This window comes from Eretmochelys imbricata, chromosome 3 (assembly GCF_965152235.1).
Source record: "Eretmochelys imbricata isolate rEreImb1 chromosome 3, rEreImb1.hap1, whole genome shotgun sequence".
Classification (NCBI taxonomy): Eukaryota; Metazoa; Chordata; order Testudines; family Cheloniidae; genus Eretmochelys; species Eretmochelys imbricata.
Genome location: NC_135574.1, coordinates 101,562,801 through 101,579,082, shown reverse-complemented (window position 1 = coordinate 101,579,082; position 16,282 = coordinate 101,562,801). Strand labels below are relative to the sequence as shown.

At 43.4% G+C, this 16,282-nt stretch overlaps 1 protein-coding gene across 1 annotated transcript in view; it reads left to right on the top strand.

Annotated features, from left to right (window-relative positions):
- Nucleotides 1–10,252: 10,252 nt before the first annotated feature.
- LOC144262123 (MFS-type transporter SLC18B1-like) overlaps nt 10,253–16,282 on the top strand; it is a 38,839-nt gene continuing 32,809 nt past the window's right edge. The window contains exons 1-3 of the mRNA XM_077811758.1: nt 10,253–10,304; nt 12,285–12,430; nt 13,821–13,916. Coding sequence (XP_077667884.1) covers nt 10,253–10,304; nt 12,285–12,430; nt 13,821–13,916 — 294 coding nt within the window. The remainder of the gene's footprint in view (nt 10,305–12,284; nt 12,431–13,820; nt 13,917–16,282) is intronic.

Genomic DNA, 16,282 nt, shown 5'->3' with positions numbered 1-16,282 from the left:
CAGGTGGTCATTCTTCAGCTCTACTCTTGCTGCCTGAAACTTCCAAAGCTGGGCTGGCTGTGGGGATAATTATCCCCATATGTGCCTGGGGCAGCTACCCCCTCTCCAGCCTGAGCAGCCCTGTATCTACTGGTGTCACAAGGGGCTTGCTCCTGCCTTTGCAACATGTCACCATGTGAAGGTGAATGGCGAAATCTGCAGCAAGCATCTTCTGACCTAAGCCCAGAGCTTCCTTCCCCACACCACTCCCTGAGCCTGTTTGTTTCAGGAATTAATTTGAAAAAAGTGCTGCTGAAACTCCCAGTCCTGCTATTGGCTCTGCCAGATACACCTCTTCATTCCTATTGGCCAAGCAAAGAATTGACAGCCCGGGGAGGGGAGGGGAAAGAAGAGTGAACCACATTGCTGCTGACTGGTGAGGGATGGCGGGGAGAGGAGTAAGCGACGAAAGCAGTGTGCGTCACTCTCGCTCCCAGCTAGTGAGGGGAGGAGGCAGAGGAGCAAGCAGCGTTGCTCCCAACTGGCGGTACAAAACTTGGGGTGGAGGTGCTGCAGCCCTCCCCTGGCATCCCTAAATGGTGCCCTTGTATGGCTGGCTCTTCTAATAGTCCTTGTGCCTGGCAGTTCAAACTCAGCAGACAGCTGATCCACCCTGCTGGTAGCCTTTCCCCCCCATCTCACAGATATTATGCAGAACACAACAGGTAGCTATAACCATTGGGATATTTTTTCTCTCTGAGATGCAGTCTAGCTAGTAAACATCACCAGAACCTTTTATTCTACTGAAAGCACATTCAACAATAATCCTGCACCTGCTCAGCCAATTTATCAGTGGACGGCAACCTTCGGACCGCCGCTTCCCGCAGCTCCCATCGGGTGGGAATGGCGAACTGCAGCCACTGGGAGCTGCGGGCCGCTGTGCTTGTGGATGGTTGATGTAAAGAAACTATCTCGCGGCCCGCCAGTGGATTACCCTGATGGGCCGCATGTGGCCCGTGAACCACAGGTTGCCCATCACTGGAATAGATGAATCTTTCATTGATGTCAAGGAAGCAAAGGGTAGGGTCCCCCCGAATCACTACTGTCATTTCAACAGCACAAATGGGAATGTAGCAACCAGGGGAAGAATGTCCCTGCTTGCAGCTCTTGGAAAAGACCTGTGTTCTTAAAGATGTAAGCATCATGCAATCAGCTCTTGCATAACTACGGGAAAACTATCCCTTTGCACATTTGGATGCCAATGGAACCCTCTGTGGATTTTTTAACTCCGAACTGATCTCCCACCAACCAATAGCAATCCAGCATTGTAAGTTTCTCTAGTGTGATCACCACTCACTTTTCTACTGTCAATGTAGTTCTAATTCTGGTGATTCTGCAGTGGAGGGCTAGGGCAAACTTGGCACACAGGTCCAGGAACATGGCCTTTTGCACCTGAAAGTTCTGAAGCCATTGCTCATCATCACAAACTTGCATTCTGATGTGATCTCACCAGCCAGTTCTTATTTCTTGGTCCCAGAAGCAGCAATCCACCATGTAGAGCTGCTCTGTGAGAGTCAACAGCAACCTGCCATTTTTATTTGCTTTGTGCATCAGCACCCAGTCATTATCATCAAACATCTCCTCTTCTTCCTCCTCACACACATGGTTGTAGTCATACTTGAAATTCCACAAATACAGGAGATTCATGTGTATTGTATCAGCAGCAGTTATTAATATTGTCCGAAGTTCTGCAGAGCACATGCTTCTGCCAGAGAGATGGCAGAGATGGAAAAGCAGAGCATAGGACTGTGAGAGTTGTAATAACAGCACAAAAATTATGGAATGAAACAAGCATTATGTGTTGGAGAAAATGGCTTTATGGAAATTTGATCCCAAGTTCCCAGAAATCTATGAGCGAATCACAAGTATTCCCAAAGCATTGTAAAAATGTCCCACAAGGCATTGGACTGGATGGCGGCGCAGGACACGTACAGGGATAAATATCCATGTAAATATCCATGGTGCACCACATTTTCCATAGATGCTACCACTCTTGGTGAGTAATGGAGTGCCATCGCAAGCAGACAAGAGGCATACTCTCAGGCAATATGCAAACGTCATTGGTAGTACATCAATGTAACTTACATCAATGAAACTTTGTATGGTAGATGTAACCTTAGTTTCCTATCTGTAAAATGAGGATAATAATGCTACTTCACAGGAGTGTTGAAATGATTAATTAAGGTTTATAAAGTGCTAACATTCAGCAAAATTCACCCAAAAAATCCCTAACAACTGGACAATCCATTGACTCCCACATTCCCAGCTTATTTTGACAAATGACTCTTAAAAACACTTTTTAAAATGTTGATAACTGTGCACAGACTTCAGCACAAGTGGAAGATTCGCATCTCTCTTTTTACATAAAATGTGTCAAAAAGCTTTCCTAAAATCTTTGGGGCTGGCCCTGTTCAGAGAGGTGTGATCACAGCGGACAGCAGTCAGTTATGTCTCTTGAAGGAAGGGTCAAAAATATTTTACAGGCCTTTACAAATGTACAGTACCAGAGTGAGAAATGCATATTCCCATGGCGTTTTGAGGGGAAATTATTCTTATTGTGTTTTCATGTAGTGGACAAAAAATTTAAAAATGAATGCAGACTTTCATCAATAGTATTATTATGAGGTGGGTGAAACCTTGTTGTGGGTTAAGTTAAAAGCACATTAAGATTGATAGATGTGAGTACTCCTTTCAGTTAACATAACTGAAAAGACAATCCCTCATCTAAGGCAGAAGGAATATGTGACTCTGTCCAAGAGCTTTTGCTGAGTATTGTTTGAGGTTACAGAGAGAGAGAGAGAGAGAGAGAGAGAAAAATTGGCAGAACACAGAGGACCAAGAGAGCCAAATGAACAGCCTGAAGGAGCTGCTGCAAGCATGGTGTATGGCCTTTGAAGAAACCTGGGGAGAGGTTTTGTGGTCAGGATGAAGAGTGTTCATCCTGACCACAAAAAGTCAGGAGAGGTCAGCTGAAAAGAGTGTTGGTGCTGTGAGCAATGAAGTTGTTTCCTGCTGTTTGATTCCTTCTGTGTTCAGAGACACAGGACTCTGTAAATAAACAAAACCACATCAAAGAACTACTTGAATATCAGCAATTTCTCCTATTCACTGGAAAAACCTGCTAATTTTTTGGCTAGCTGCTAAGGTCAAAAGAAGTGACAGCATTTATAAAGAGCCTGGGACACCAAGGCATGAGTTTGTCATACAATGTAATTTGGACCCTGACCGGAGGGTGACTTGAAAAGTTGCTGGGGGCTTGATATAAGCAAGAAAGCACTTTTATGGTTTGTTTTTCCTCCTTTTAGGCCTCAAAGTGAACCCATGTTTGTGGCTATTAATCTTGTCACCTGTCAGTGTCAAGTGCCAATTCCAAAGTTACAATCTATAAATATTTGTAACCATTTTGATCATTTCCCTTTTTAAACATAAGAGTCCGCACACTGGTTTAGTGAATCCATTTTTCTATAACAGTGCACACTTAACTACTTAAAAGCTATACCTCAGCATACAAAGTTCATAGCTTTTTTTTAAACGTGACTGTTCCAGCAGAATGTTACTTTTTAAAATTACTGCTAAGCATCCATAATGGGAGCTAATGGTTGACTCTTGTGAGCTGCCTACAAACCCTGTGTGGTGGTGCTCATAGTAGTTACTAGGAATTTCTCTGACCTATGCTGGTTTTACATGAGTGTAAGTCAATGGGCTTCTGTGGAGTGAATCCTGCTTTATGCCAGAATAAGTGAGAAGAGAATCAGGTCCTAAAAGTAGAGGATGGATACAAAGAAGCTGGTGTTTGAGAGAGATCACTAGACCGAGGTAGGCAAGGAATGGGGAGAGGGCTGAATTGTAATCGTGGGGGCCTTTTGGTGTAAGGAAGCTACAGCTATAAGGGGGGCTGTGATGGTATACGGAAAGTATTCATCATCTCCCTGAACAGATTGTTTTGATTGTTTCTCTCTGCCTTCAAAAATGGAGGCTTGGTTTACCGTTTCTTCCTTTCACAGCTCTAATCCCTCTCTCTGCAGCTTTCCCTGATTTCCTTATATTTGTGCCACATATGCCAACATTCTGCCCTTGTCCTTTTGCTCAACTGAGAATCGCCAACAATGTTTCTTCCCCTATCATCATCTTGAGGTTGTTCAAGGGGCAGTTTCTACTCTACCACAGAGATTTTGTTTTGTTTTTCTGGAGGCAGATATTCACAGATCAGTCTGTTCTGAGGAACCTTCTAACCTCACAGCTTCAGGCTCCTGCAGCAGCTCTGTAGGAGGAATGAAAGAAGAGAAACAATATCACTGCTCAGTCACTGTGAGCATTCTATAGACCATCAAAATACATAGCTGCAAAGAAGGATGTATAACTTTATTATTCTTGGTGACTGGGAAAGGATTTTAAAGTTTCTTAATCTCACTATAAAAAAATCATTCTATTCTATTCTGCCACATGGAGTGTGGTGTCCTAAAGTTAGATAACTGGGAACGTTTGTCCTTACATTGCCCTATTGTGATTAATCTTAATATAATTGGTGCCCAGATAGTTTTGGTGATTGTGTATTAAAAATACCTGCTAGGCACATAAGACAGAGCTGGATAGCCAAAGCATAGTAGATCAGTCTGGAAAAATCCTAGGGCCTGGTTTCAGAGGTGCTGAGCATCCTGAGCATGCATTGATTGTAACTAGACTAGTGAGTGCTCAGCACCTCTGGAAATGAGTCCTAAAAGCCTGAAGCAGAAATGTTACTTGGGCAAGTAATGGTGGCAAAGTTTCTGCGCACCACACAAGGACACCAGAAAGTCTGCAGGGTGAGCTGAGTGACTTCAGATGTAGCACCATAGAGCTGCCAGTTAGAAGGCAGAATGCCTAGAAAGCTATGACCTGGTCCACACTCACATTTTGCTATGATAGCTATGTTGATTAGGAATGTGAAAAAAATTCCACCCAAACAACATAGCTATTCTGTGGCAAAAGCCCTAGTGTGGATGCAGTTATACAAACAAAAAAGTCCTTTTGCCGATGTAGTTTATTTTGTTTGGGGAACTAGTAGCCCAATGACTCCAGGATCTGGAGACCAAGACCACGGGGGAAACTAATGAACAATTGTCTTCAAGCAATATTCACATGTCCTCCCAGCTCAGATACAGGTGTGGATCTGTTATTCTGGCCACTGCCTGTAGCAGCTGCCTTGGAAATGACTGAAATGTTCCTGGAGGCGAATGTGCCCAGGGCTGGAAAACCCAGCCCCACAATGGGCTAGCCTGGCCTGGAATGGGGACAAAAGATGACACCATTGAGACCCAGAAACATTTGCAGGAGAGCTTGGCCCAGAGCTACTCAACTTTGGAACCAGGGTCCACCCATGGCCACAGCCCCAACTGAAAAGACTGACTTTTTCAAAGCTTCAGCCGCCCAGGTGCTGTGGCCACCCACTGGGGAGAGTCCAATGATTTATCATTGCTGTAGGGAATAGGGTCACATCAAGTGTGAATGCCCACTGAGGGAATGTGATGGTCTGAGGTGCAGTTTCAGTCTGTCTGGGGAGGCAATCAACCAACGTGTAAGCCCCCCTCGTTCCCTAAGCAGTCCAAGTAAAAATTGGACCAAACTATCATGGAAGGTCTGCTAGACTTGGGCTGCAGGCACACCTTGCATCAAAGGGACTTGGTTTTGCCCAAGGTCTTAAATCCAGGACAACCTCTTTGATTCTTGTGCATCCATGGTGATGTCTGGTTGTCTGCCTCTAATCTTACAGGCAGTGAACCAGGTGGGCTGACTGGGTGGGAGTCTTGGATTGCTTACTCTGGTTGCTGCTACTGGGGCAGGACTGGAAATATCTTCCAGTGTTCATGTGAGGAGAATCCATTCTCTCAATGTCTGAGTTCTTGGAGGGGCAAGAAGGAGCCTACTCAGAAGATGCCTGGATCTATTCCCCACCACCTATTCAGATTTTTTGAGACTTGCATTAAATTCATGTTGCAGAACAAGCAAAGGAAGGACAGAAGAGCTTGGACCTGTGCCTGTGATATCACGGAGCCTTAGGGAGGGCCTTCTCAGAGGATGGATCTTGGAAAGGGAACAGCCCAGCAGTCCAGATATCTTGGTGCCAGCAAAAGGGCATCTCAGATTAAGCTATGGTCTTGGAGTACAGTGCCCTGCCTCACAACTTCCACATTGTGGCAGACCAGCATGAAGACTCAACACTCCAAGAGTGCTTTACTCATTGTCAGAATATTTGTGACAGACTGAACACCCAGTGTTTCCCCAGTTTGAATGGAGAAATTAGACATTGTACCAGCTACAGAGGCACCTTCTAACCTGATGCCTAAACCCCTTATATGGAAGCTCCTACAGCTGGCCCACACTATACCAACCATGGGGCACCTGGGAAAGGATAAAACCCAGGAAAGGCTGTTGGCCTGGTCAGGGCTATACAGGTAGGTAATGGACTTCTGCCTTTCATATTCTGGCTGCCAGAGGACAGTGCCAAAAGGCAAGGGGCGCTAGCACCTTTAATTTCCCTATATCTCATTGCTTGTGGGACCCCATCTTCTGCACTTGCAGCGCTAGATTGGGGAATCAGCCTTGACAGGGGCCTTTAGTTCACCATTCCAAACCCTAAATCAGCTTTAACTGGAGGCTGCACCACTTTAACATAACATGGAACCCAGATCGGAAGATCTGCTTCATGGATATTTTAATTGTGGAAGAAAGTAGTTACAGGTTTAATCAAGGTTGGGGTAACAAAACAGTTACTCTCAGTCCCTAGTCCCCTTCCTCATTCCAAACTGCTCCCAGAAAAATCCACTAGAATATAAGAGTAAAAGCTGAAGCAGAATTCTCTGCTGCCTGGTAAACATATCACAGCTTTCAGCTGTGCAATCCTAACTATTTTAACCGGAGTCCCAACAACAACATTGCTAGTTGGACATTTGTCCCCATCCCCTGTATACAGCAGTCAAATCACCTATCTCTGCTGAGGCATCCTAAAATAATTCTTCCATTATGAGGAATCTCGCCCAGAAGATCAGTCCTGCCAGCTGTGACTGCTGCTAGGATTCTTCCTAGGTGGCCCCTAAGAGGACCCATTGCTGGAAACAGATACCTCAGATCCTTTCTTATTGTCACCATTCCTCAGTTGCTAACTCCCAACAGGCTTTCATGTTCTCTCTTCAGCCCCGATTTTTCCCTTTGTGTTGCTGGGATCCCCATGGTTAAGCAAAACAAAAAAAACACCACTTCAGATTCTAAAAAAATGCCTTGTTTGGACCACTTTTCCTTCTCGTCCACTCATACCCTTAATAATCCCGAGTGGAGTAAAGCAAATGGAGCTCCTACAACAGAGGAGATCCCAGTACTACCCCCATCTCCACTCACAGGGGAAGAGGAAGCCACATGTGGTTGCTAAACTGCCCTTTACCTCTACATTTCTGATACAGCCTGACTGTGTTAAAGTTCCACTGTATCCCTGCCCCTCCTCTAAACCCCATGCAGAACTGAAAATGGAGGGCATGCCCTGCAAACCATCTGCAAGAGTAAGGGGACCTAATCCACTCCTCCATAGCCAAAGCTCCTTCTGGCAGCTGCTCCCCAACAGCAGGGAGCTTCAAAGCAAGCTCTCTTTCCGTTTGAACATGTACTCCTATTGCTGGTCTCTTCATCCTCCCTCTGTGTGCCGATCCCAAGTCAGCTTCCCCAGCTACACCTACATGTACCTTTGGCCTGGGGACACAACCCCGCCCCCCAAGCACCACAGGAATAAAGTTTATAACATCAGCTGATAGCACCACATAGATCCACTGATCTGTTCACAGTGACTTCTGCAGCAGTCTCCACACACACAGACTCTTATGCCATCCCATCCAGAGCAGTTGTGGGTAGGACAAAGTCTCCTTTTAGCCCCATTATCTGAGATTGCTGCCAGCTTGGAAGGAAGAGCATGTAAGAACTCTCACTCTCTCTCTCTCTGTAGCTCAGAGAGACTGACAACAGCGAGACTTTTGTTTTGGACTTTTAAGATTTGGGAGTTCTGAACCTTAGTCCTGAGGTAAGGGCCTTTAAAGTGATTTCCAACTGCTCCTTTCATGGAGCTTAATTAAAAGGGAGACATACTTATGTTAATTAGTGTGCTTGGTTTCTCATTGCCCTGATCTGAGCAAGCACACTTGTTGACACCCCAGTAGGACAATGTAGGGTGAGGTGTATCTGCAGTATCACTTCTGGCCATGAGGGTGGGCATAGGCGACCCACCCCGTACATGAAAAGTGTCTATCACAATGTGCAATGAATGTCAATAACATAAAAAAGTACACAAAAACTCAAATGAACAAGTAAGAGGAAAAAATAAGACTTTCTTGAAGCTTTGTGAAATTTAAAGTTTTCAATTTGCATCCTATAGAAGTTTCCTTTTGAGTTGAAAGAGAACTGACATAGGCTGAAACCACTAAATTTCAGCAGGTCAGAAACACGCATTAGATAACTCGGTGGGTTTTTTTATTGAAAACCTAAAACAGGTAACATCCAGCATCCAGCCGTACCCACCCACCATGCCCAGATTCCTGTCTTCTTGGGATGTCTTTCAAAATTGTTCCTCACCTCCATTGTTCCTGCACAGGGGGACAGCTGACCTGCTGCCCTATTTGTGTCTTCACGGGAGCAGAATAAGTTAGATCTGCTTCAAAAAATATACACCTAGAAATCTTTGGGAGAATGGAAGAAAAATCCTAAGCTTCTGCCTGAACCTTAGCCCAGAAAACTATGAATTGCTCCTGTTCATCTCCAGGGGATGTTGACCCTAATGATGATGATGTAAATCTCAATGTCAACTATTTCACTGCTGATCAAAGCATAAGCAAATAAAGATCGACACATTCTACTGGAAATGGCAGCTCTTTTTGGCATCATGAATGGCTGAAGCTTGAGTTATAGACAGCTCCTGTAGGTGTACCATCCTAATGAGAGCCAATGACTGGAACAGGAAGCAAGACAGGGTGCAACTTTTTAACAGTGAGGGTAATTAATCATTGGAACAATTATCTAGGGATGCGGTGAATTCTCCATCACTCAGAGTCTTTGTATGAAAACTGGATGTCTTTCTAAAACATAGCTCCAACAGAAGTTATGGTCTTGATGTAGCAATTACTGGATAAGGTTCTGTGGCCTGTATTATGCAGGAAGGCAGACTAGATGATCATTATAGTCTTTGTCCTAAATGTTAGGTAATGCTCACTCTTACTTTGCTCCATGCTGCACATACCTACACACACACACCCCCCTGTGTGGCTCTCACAGGTTTGTCTTGCGCTTGGAACACTGAATGACAGAATAACCAAAAAGAAAAGAAGTGGACTCTAAGGTGCCACAAGTCCTCCTTTTCTTTTTGCGGCTACAGGCTAACGCGGCTGCTACTCTGAAACCTGTCAGAATAACCACAGAACATTTCCATGGATGTGATTCCAGTGCTCAGGTGTAATGTCCCTGTTTTGCTGTGACGATAAATTCGCAGCTGTTCTTTATCACCCTTCACAAATTCTCAGGGCAGAAAAAGGACCAATATGTACTAAAGCCGCTGACTGGCAGATTAAGCAAATATGGTGAAGCAGCCTGTGTCTTGTCAGTGAAAAACTAGGAGGGAACGGCTGTGTTAGCCGCTCCCCCCGTGCGGCTAATGAGTGGGTTTAGGGTGGGCTAAGCATGCTCACTAACATCTGAAGCTACTATCCTAAATCTGTTCTCCGCTGCGGTCAGGATCTCTTCCCTGTGCAAAACCGGGGTAGACTCTCGGAGGGACGTTGGTACTCTGGTGAAGCTACATTGGGCTGCGATATCCATGACCCCTCGCTATGGGCAGCTGGGAAGCAGAGACGCAGGAGACTTTGCAAACCCCAGGTGAGTGTAGGAGAATTTCTTTCTTTCAGATCCTGCTCTCTTTAACCTTTTGGGTTGTGGGTCCCCCTCGCAGAAACTGGGTGACTACCCAAGCATTGTCTGAACGCTTCTGAAACCCGGCTGACCTCTTTTGTTGAGGTTAGTGGTTTGCGTTTCCTTAAGGTGGGACCTGATTTTTTCTGAGTAACTGCAACTTTGAGGGCAGTGGACGCGTTTTGTCTGCACTCCCCCCTGCCACCTCCCCAGCCCTTTGGTTGTTTTTGTAACTAAACTCTGCACATCAGAAGAACTCAGAACTATGAAGATCGCTGTCTGGTACATACTGCCGTGCATGTTTCCATCTCCCACTGTTGAAACTGACCCATTTCATCTTCTGTTCTTGGGTAATGTGTTCAATTGGCTTTTTGACTTTGTGTGAAGGGTAGCTGAAGCTTCGCAGGAGCTTTTTGTCTGTTTATAAAGGCTATGAAGGGATGAACTCGAAAGTTTCTTGCTGGCTATTTAAAAACTCTCTGACCCTAGACAAATACCGAAAAGCCTTACTAGTGGGGCCTGAAGCCAAACCTGTTAAATAACTGTCTTAAAATACCTTGGAAAAAGAGCAAAAGGGTATCTTTGATTTTCTGGGAACTCTCTTCTGGCCTCAACCTCACTCTGGAGTGCAGAATATCAGGAACGCTTAAAATATACGCATGGCGGAGTGGAGAGAAAGAAAGTAGTAAATTTAAATACCATCTATTGCAAACCTTCTTTGATGGATACAAAGAGCTGGCAAAGAACAGGAGTACTTGTGGCACCTTAGAGACTAACAACTTTGTTGGAGCATAAGCTTTCATGGGCTACAGCTCACTTCATCACATGCATTGAATGGAACATATAGTAAGAAGAGATAGATAGATATAAAGAACATGAAAAGGTGGAAGTACCCATACCAACTGTAAGAGGAAAGGAGTACTTGTGGCACCTTAGCGACTAACCAGTTTATTTGAGCATAAGCTCACGAAAGCTCATGCTCAAATAAATTGGTTAGTCTCCAAGGTGCCACAAGTACTCCTTTTCTTTTTGCGAATACAGACTAACACAGCTGTTACTCTGAAACCTGTAAGAGGCTAATTAATTAAGAGGCGCTATTATCAGCAGGGGAAAAAAACTTTCGAAGTGATAATCAAGATGGCCCATTTCAGACAGTTGTCAGGAAGGTGTGAGGAGACTTAACATGGGGAAATCCTCACAAATGGGCTATCTTGATTATCACTTCAAAAGTTTTTTTTTCCCTGCTGATAATAGCTCCTCTTAATTAATTAGCCTCTTACAGTTGGTATGGCTCCTTCCACCTTTTCATGTTCTCTGTATGTATAAATATCTTCCATTCTAGGCATCTGATGAAGTGGGCTGTAGCCCACAAAAGCTTATGCTCAAATAAATGTTAGTCTCTAAGGTGCCACAAATAATCCTGTTCTTTTTGTATCTTAAATGTTTCTTACATCTTTATTTGTAAGCTGATTGTTTTACAGCCCAGAGACCCAGAAACAAAGTGTATGTGAGGGATGAGCTATAGACCTTTTTATAGCACATTAATACTGTGCAGACAAACTACTGCAACTTTATATGCTAGAAGTTGACAGTTCACTTAAAGGTGCCCTGGGGTCTGATCAGGCAGCCACTACTCAGATGGGAAGTTCTCACTCCCACAAGTAATCCGCTTAACTTCAGTGGAGCTATGTGTGAGTCACAGTGGCAAGATTTTTTTTATATATATAATTGATGCTGCAAGCTGCTCAATGCAGAAAGAGACTGGGAGACTCTCAGAAGTTAAGGGGACCCTGGGTGCAAGAGGCTATACAGGTCAGCTTGCAGAGTTGTGGGAAGGGTTTCACTTAAGCTATGTCTACACTGCGCTTTTCTCATTAAAACTATTGTCCCTCAGGTAGGGTGACCACATGTCCCGATTTTTTGGGTCTTTTTCTTATATAGGCTTCTATTACACCCCATCCCCACCCCCCGCACACACCTCCCCTGTCCTGATTTTTCACATTTGCTGTCTGGTCACCCTACTCTCAGGGGTGTGGGAAAAAAACACCTCATTGTGGGCTGGTTTTATTTTGTCAAGAAGAGTGGCTACACTGCTTACCTTACAGCTGCACCAAGGCTTGTAAGCTGTGCAGAGTAGACACTGCCTTGTAAAACGGTGCAGTAATATATTCAGAAATGGTGGGTTTTAGGGCTCTTAATGGCAGAACATCAATTACCTTTTCCTGACCCATGGGTTTAGGTTACTAATTCCAAATTCCTGCACATCTCTTGTAAACAGACAGCTTGAAATTGTGTCCCAGTTTATCAGAGCCTAATACAAATATTTGTAGTTTTAGAAAATGGCAGACCAGAAGCTCCCAGTGAAGAGTCAAGCAGGTTTACCAGAGATCAGCTCTTCACAATGGCAGCAACAGCTTGTTTGAACTTCAGTTCGATGATTTGCTATTCAATCCTGGGGCCCTTTTTTCCAAGAGAGGTAAACAATATACAGCTCTGCAAACTATTATTCAAATTACTTGCATATTTTGTAGATCTTTTTAAGTTACTTCTACTTTAAATAATTAGATAATTTATATTGCAGCATCACCTAGGGCTACATGTGAGCCCAAGCCCCTATTGTGCCAGGCGCTGTAAGAGACAGTTCCTGTCCCAAAGCACTTGTAGCCTATTTTAACTGAGGCAGCTAAATCGTAGAGAGGTGAAGTGATTTGCCCTGCCTCACATAGCAGGTCAGTAGGAAAACCAGGAATAAAACCCAGGTCTTCTGACTCCCATTCCAATGCCTTATCCTCTGGATATCACTCTTCCCTCCCCTCCCCCATCCACTTATGACTTCCCCCTCAGTCTTTCCCAGGCTAAAATTTGCCTGGCTGGCAGATAGGAAAACCATTGTCATATTAAACTGAGCAAACTTAATGTGCAAGCTGAGAAAAATAAATAAATGCATGTAGAGCCCCATGACACATCAGAGTAAGCAATTGCTCAGAGAAAGAGAGAGGCAGGCCTTGGGGCAATGCCTACAAGAGAGGGCTAAGGGTTTTCTCCTGGAACATTTCAGTGTTCCACTCACCTGCCTGATGGAGTGATCTTCAAAGCTTGCCCCCAGAGGCTGCATAGCCACCAGGATCTGAGAGGCCAGTGCTCTCTGCGCAGAGGCCTTGTACCTCTGTTCCAGTGCTGGAGTCACTCTGGTTCTTTCCCCCCTGGCAGCGTAGTTCTAGCGGAAAGGAAAAGTACAGTTACAGAACATATTACCTCTTCCCACGTAATTTCTATAAGGCCAGTGGGGAGATGTTGTCATCTTTCCCCCTGCCCACTCCACACCCTTCCTCTGCATGGATCCAAAATTTGCAGGGTGTCCTCTGTGGCAGCCTGGGATGTGGGGGTACAGGAACCAGGCTGTGGAGACAGCAGATTCCTTCATTTGCCACTTCCTTGCAGGGGGGATGAGGTCTGTGCACACCAGGTTCCACCTGCGTACGGACTTAGGGAATGCGTTCTGTCCCTGAGTAAGGTCCAATTAGCTGACCTGTAGTGCAACACAGCAACTTAGAATTTCCATCCTTCACACTTGCTTCCATGTGGAGTAGATGCTGCTTCTGCTCCTGACTACAGAAATACTGAATTGTGGTGCAATTTTAAATTGTTGTCGAGTTACTGCTGAATCTCCCATTCTTTAAAAGAGAAAATGCTTTATAACCATACTGGCAGGTACAATGTAAGAAGGATGAAGATGAAAGACTTGATTAAAAGTATTTTACTTAATGCTAACATTTTTCGTTGTGTACTGAGGTCTCTCTCTCTTTTTTTTTTTTTTTTTTTGGTCCATCTTCTAAGTCTGGCTGTCATGGTGTTTCCTTTTACAGGCAGAGAAAAAGGGTGCCAGTGACACAGTCGTTGGACTGATTTTTGGATGCTTTGCTTTATCTAATTTCTTGACTTCTTTAATAGTAGGCAATTATGTAAGTATTTCTACAGTTTTCAGTACTGACTTCCTTATGGAATAGGACCTAACAACCTTACTCAGAGTCTGGTCCAGATAAACCAATTTGTGACTGCTGACATATATGCTTGCTCTTTTAAGCAAGTGAAAAGATATGTAAACATAATAATGGCCATACTGGGTCAGCCCAAAGGTCCATCTAGCCCAGTATCCCGTCTTTCAACAGTGGTCAATGCCAGGTGCTTCAGAGGAAATGAACAGAACAGGTAATCATCAAGTAATCCATTCGCTGTCACCCATTCCCGGATGTTTAGTGGTCAGGAAAAACTAATTATGGGCACTCTGAGACTCACTCCATACTCTAGTAAACATATTTATGTTGTCTTCCTATTTTCCAATTGCTTTTACAGACATCTGCGCTCTTCCTTTCAATGAAGAGTCTGGACACCTGTAAATTCAGCTAGAAATTAGGAAGACGTCCAGCAGCATGAGACTAAGTTACTCTGCTGACCATCAGCAAGCACTCTACAGTCTCTACAGTAGAGAAGCTGCTGTTTTTTTTCTTCTTTTTTTTCAAAAAGAAGGCAGCTTTCTCTCTGACGGCACATTCAGCCAGCTGGGTTAGAAGCAATAGTTTGTGTGCTTTGTTCTCTGAGACAGACCTCCCAGGAGAAGAGGTCAAAACTAGGACTGTCAAGCGATTAAAAAAATAAATCATGATTAATAGCACAATTAATTGCACTGTTCAACAACAGAATACTTTTTTATTTAAATATTTTTAGATTTTTCTACATTTTCAAATTGATTTCAATTACAACACAGAATATTAAGTGTACAGTGCTCACTTAATATTTAGTATTATTTAGTAATTTAGTAAAATTAGTATTTTTCAATTCACCTAATACAAGTACTGTAGTGCAAACTCTTTATCATGAAAGTTGAACTTACAAATGTAGAATTATGTACAAAACAAATGCATACAAAAACAAAACAATGTAAAATTTTAGAGCTTGCAAGTCCACTCAGCCCTGCTTCTTGTTCAGCCAATCACTCAGACAAACAAGTTTGTTTACATTTGCAGGAGATAACGCTTCCCGCTTCTTGTTTACAGTGTCACCTGAAAGTGAGAACAGGTGTTCTCACGGCACTATTTTAGCCAGCATCGCAAGATATTTACGTGCTGGATTCAGTAAAGATTCATGTGTCACTTTATGCTTCAACCACCATTCCAGAAGATATGCTTCCATGCTGATGACGGGTTCTGCTTGATAACAATCCAAAGCAGTGCGGACCAACACATTTTCATTTTTGTTATCTGAGTTAGATGGCATCAGCAGAAGGTTGACTTTCTTTTTTGGTGGTTCAGGTTCTGTAGTTTCTGCATTGGAATGTTGCTCTTCTAAGACTTCTGAAAGCATGGTCCACACCCCATCCTGCTCAGATTTTGGAAGGCACTTCAGGTTCTTAAACCTTGGGTGGAGTTCTGTAGCTATCTTTAGAAATCTCACATTGGTACCTTTTGCATTTTGTGAAATCTGTAGTGAAAGTTTCCTTAAAAAGAACAACATATGCCGGGTCATCATCAGAGACTGCTATAACATGAAATATGTCAGAATGTGGGTAAAACACAGCAGGGGGCATACAATCCTCTCTCAAGGAGTTCAGTCACAAATTTAATAAACGCTTTTTTTTTTTCCAAGCGTCATCAGCATGGAAGCATGTCCTTTGGAATGGTGGCCGAAGCATGAAGGGGCATATGAATGTTTAGCATATATAGCATGTAAATTCCTTGCAATACCCGGCTACAAGAGTTCCATGCAAATGCCTGTTCTCACTTTCTGGTGACATTGTAAATAAGAAGAGGGCAGCATTATTTCCTGAAAATGTATACAGGCTTGTTTGTCTGAGCAACTGGCTGAACAAGAATTAGGACTGAGTGGACTTTGTCTTTGAGTGCAGATATGTAACAAAAAAAATCTACATTTGTAAGTTGCACTTTCAGGGTAAAGAGATTGCACTACAGTACTGGTATGAGGTGAATTAAAAATACTATTTCTTTTGTTTATCATTTTTACAGTGCAAATATTTGTAATAAAAAATAATATACACTTAGATTTCAATTACAACACAGACTATAATACAAAAAAAATTCCAAAATAGTTAATAAATTTCAATTAGTCTTCTGTTGTTTAACAGTGCAGTTTAAAAGTGTGATTAATTGCAATTCATTTGTGAGCTAACTGCCCTAGTCAAAACTGTGGCCAGAATATGCTGTAATCAAAAAGTTCTCCTGTCCACTTTTCTTTTTTTTTTTTTTTTTTTTGAAGTATCTTCTTTTAATTTCAATTTTGCCTCTCTTCGTGACTAGTACTCAAAGATTTGAGA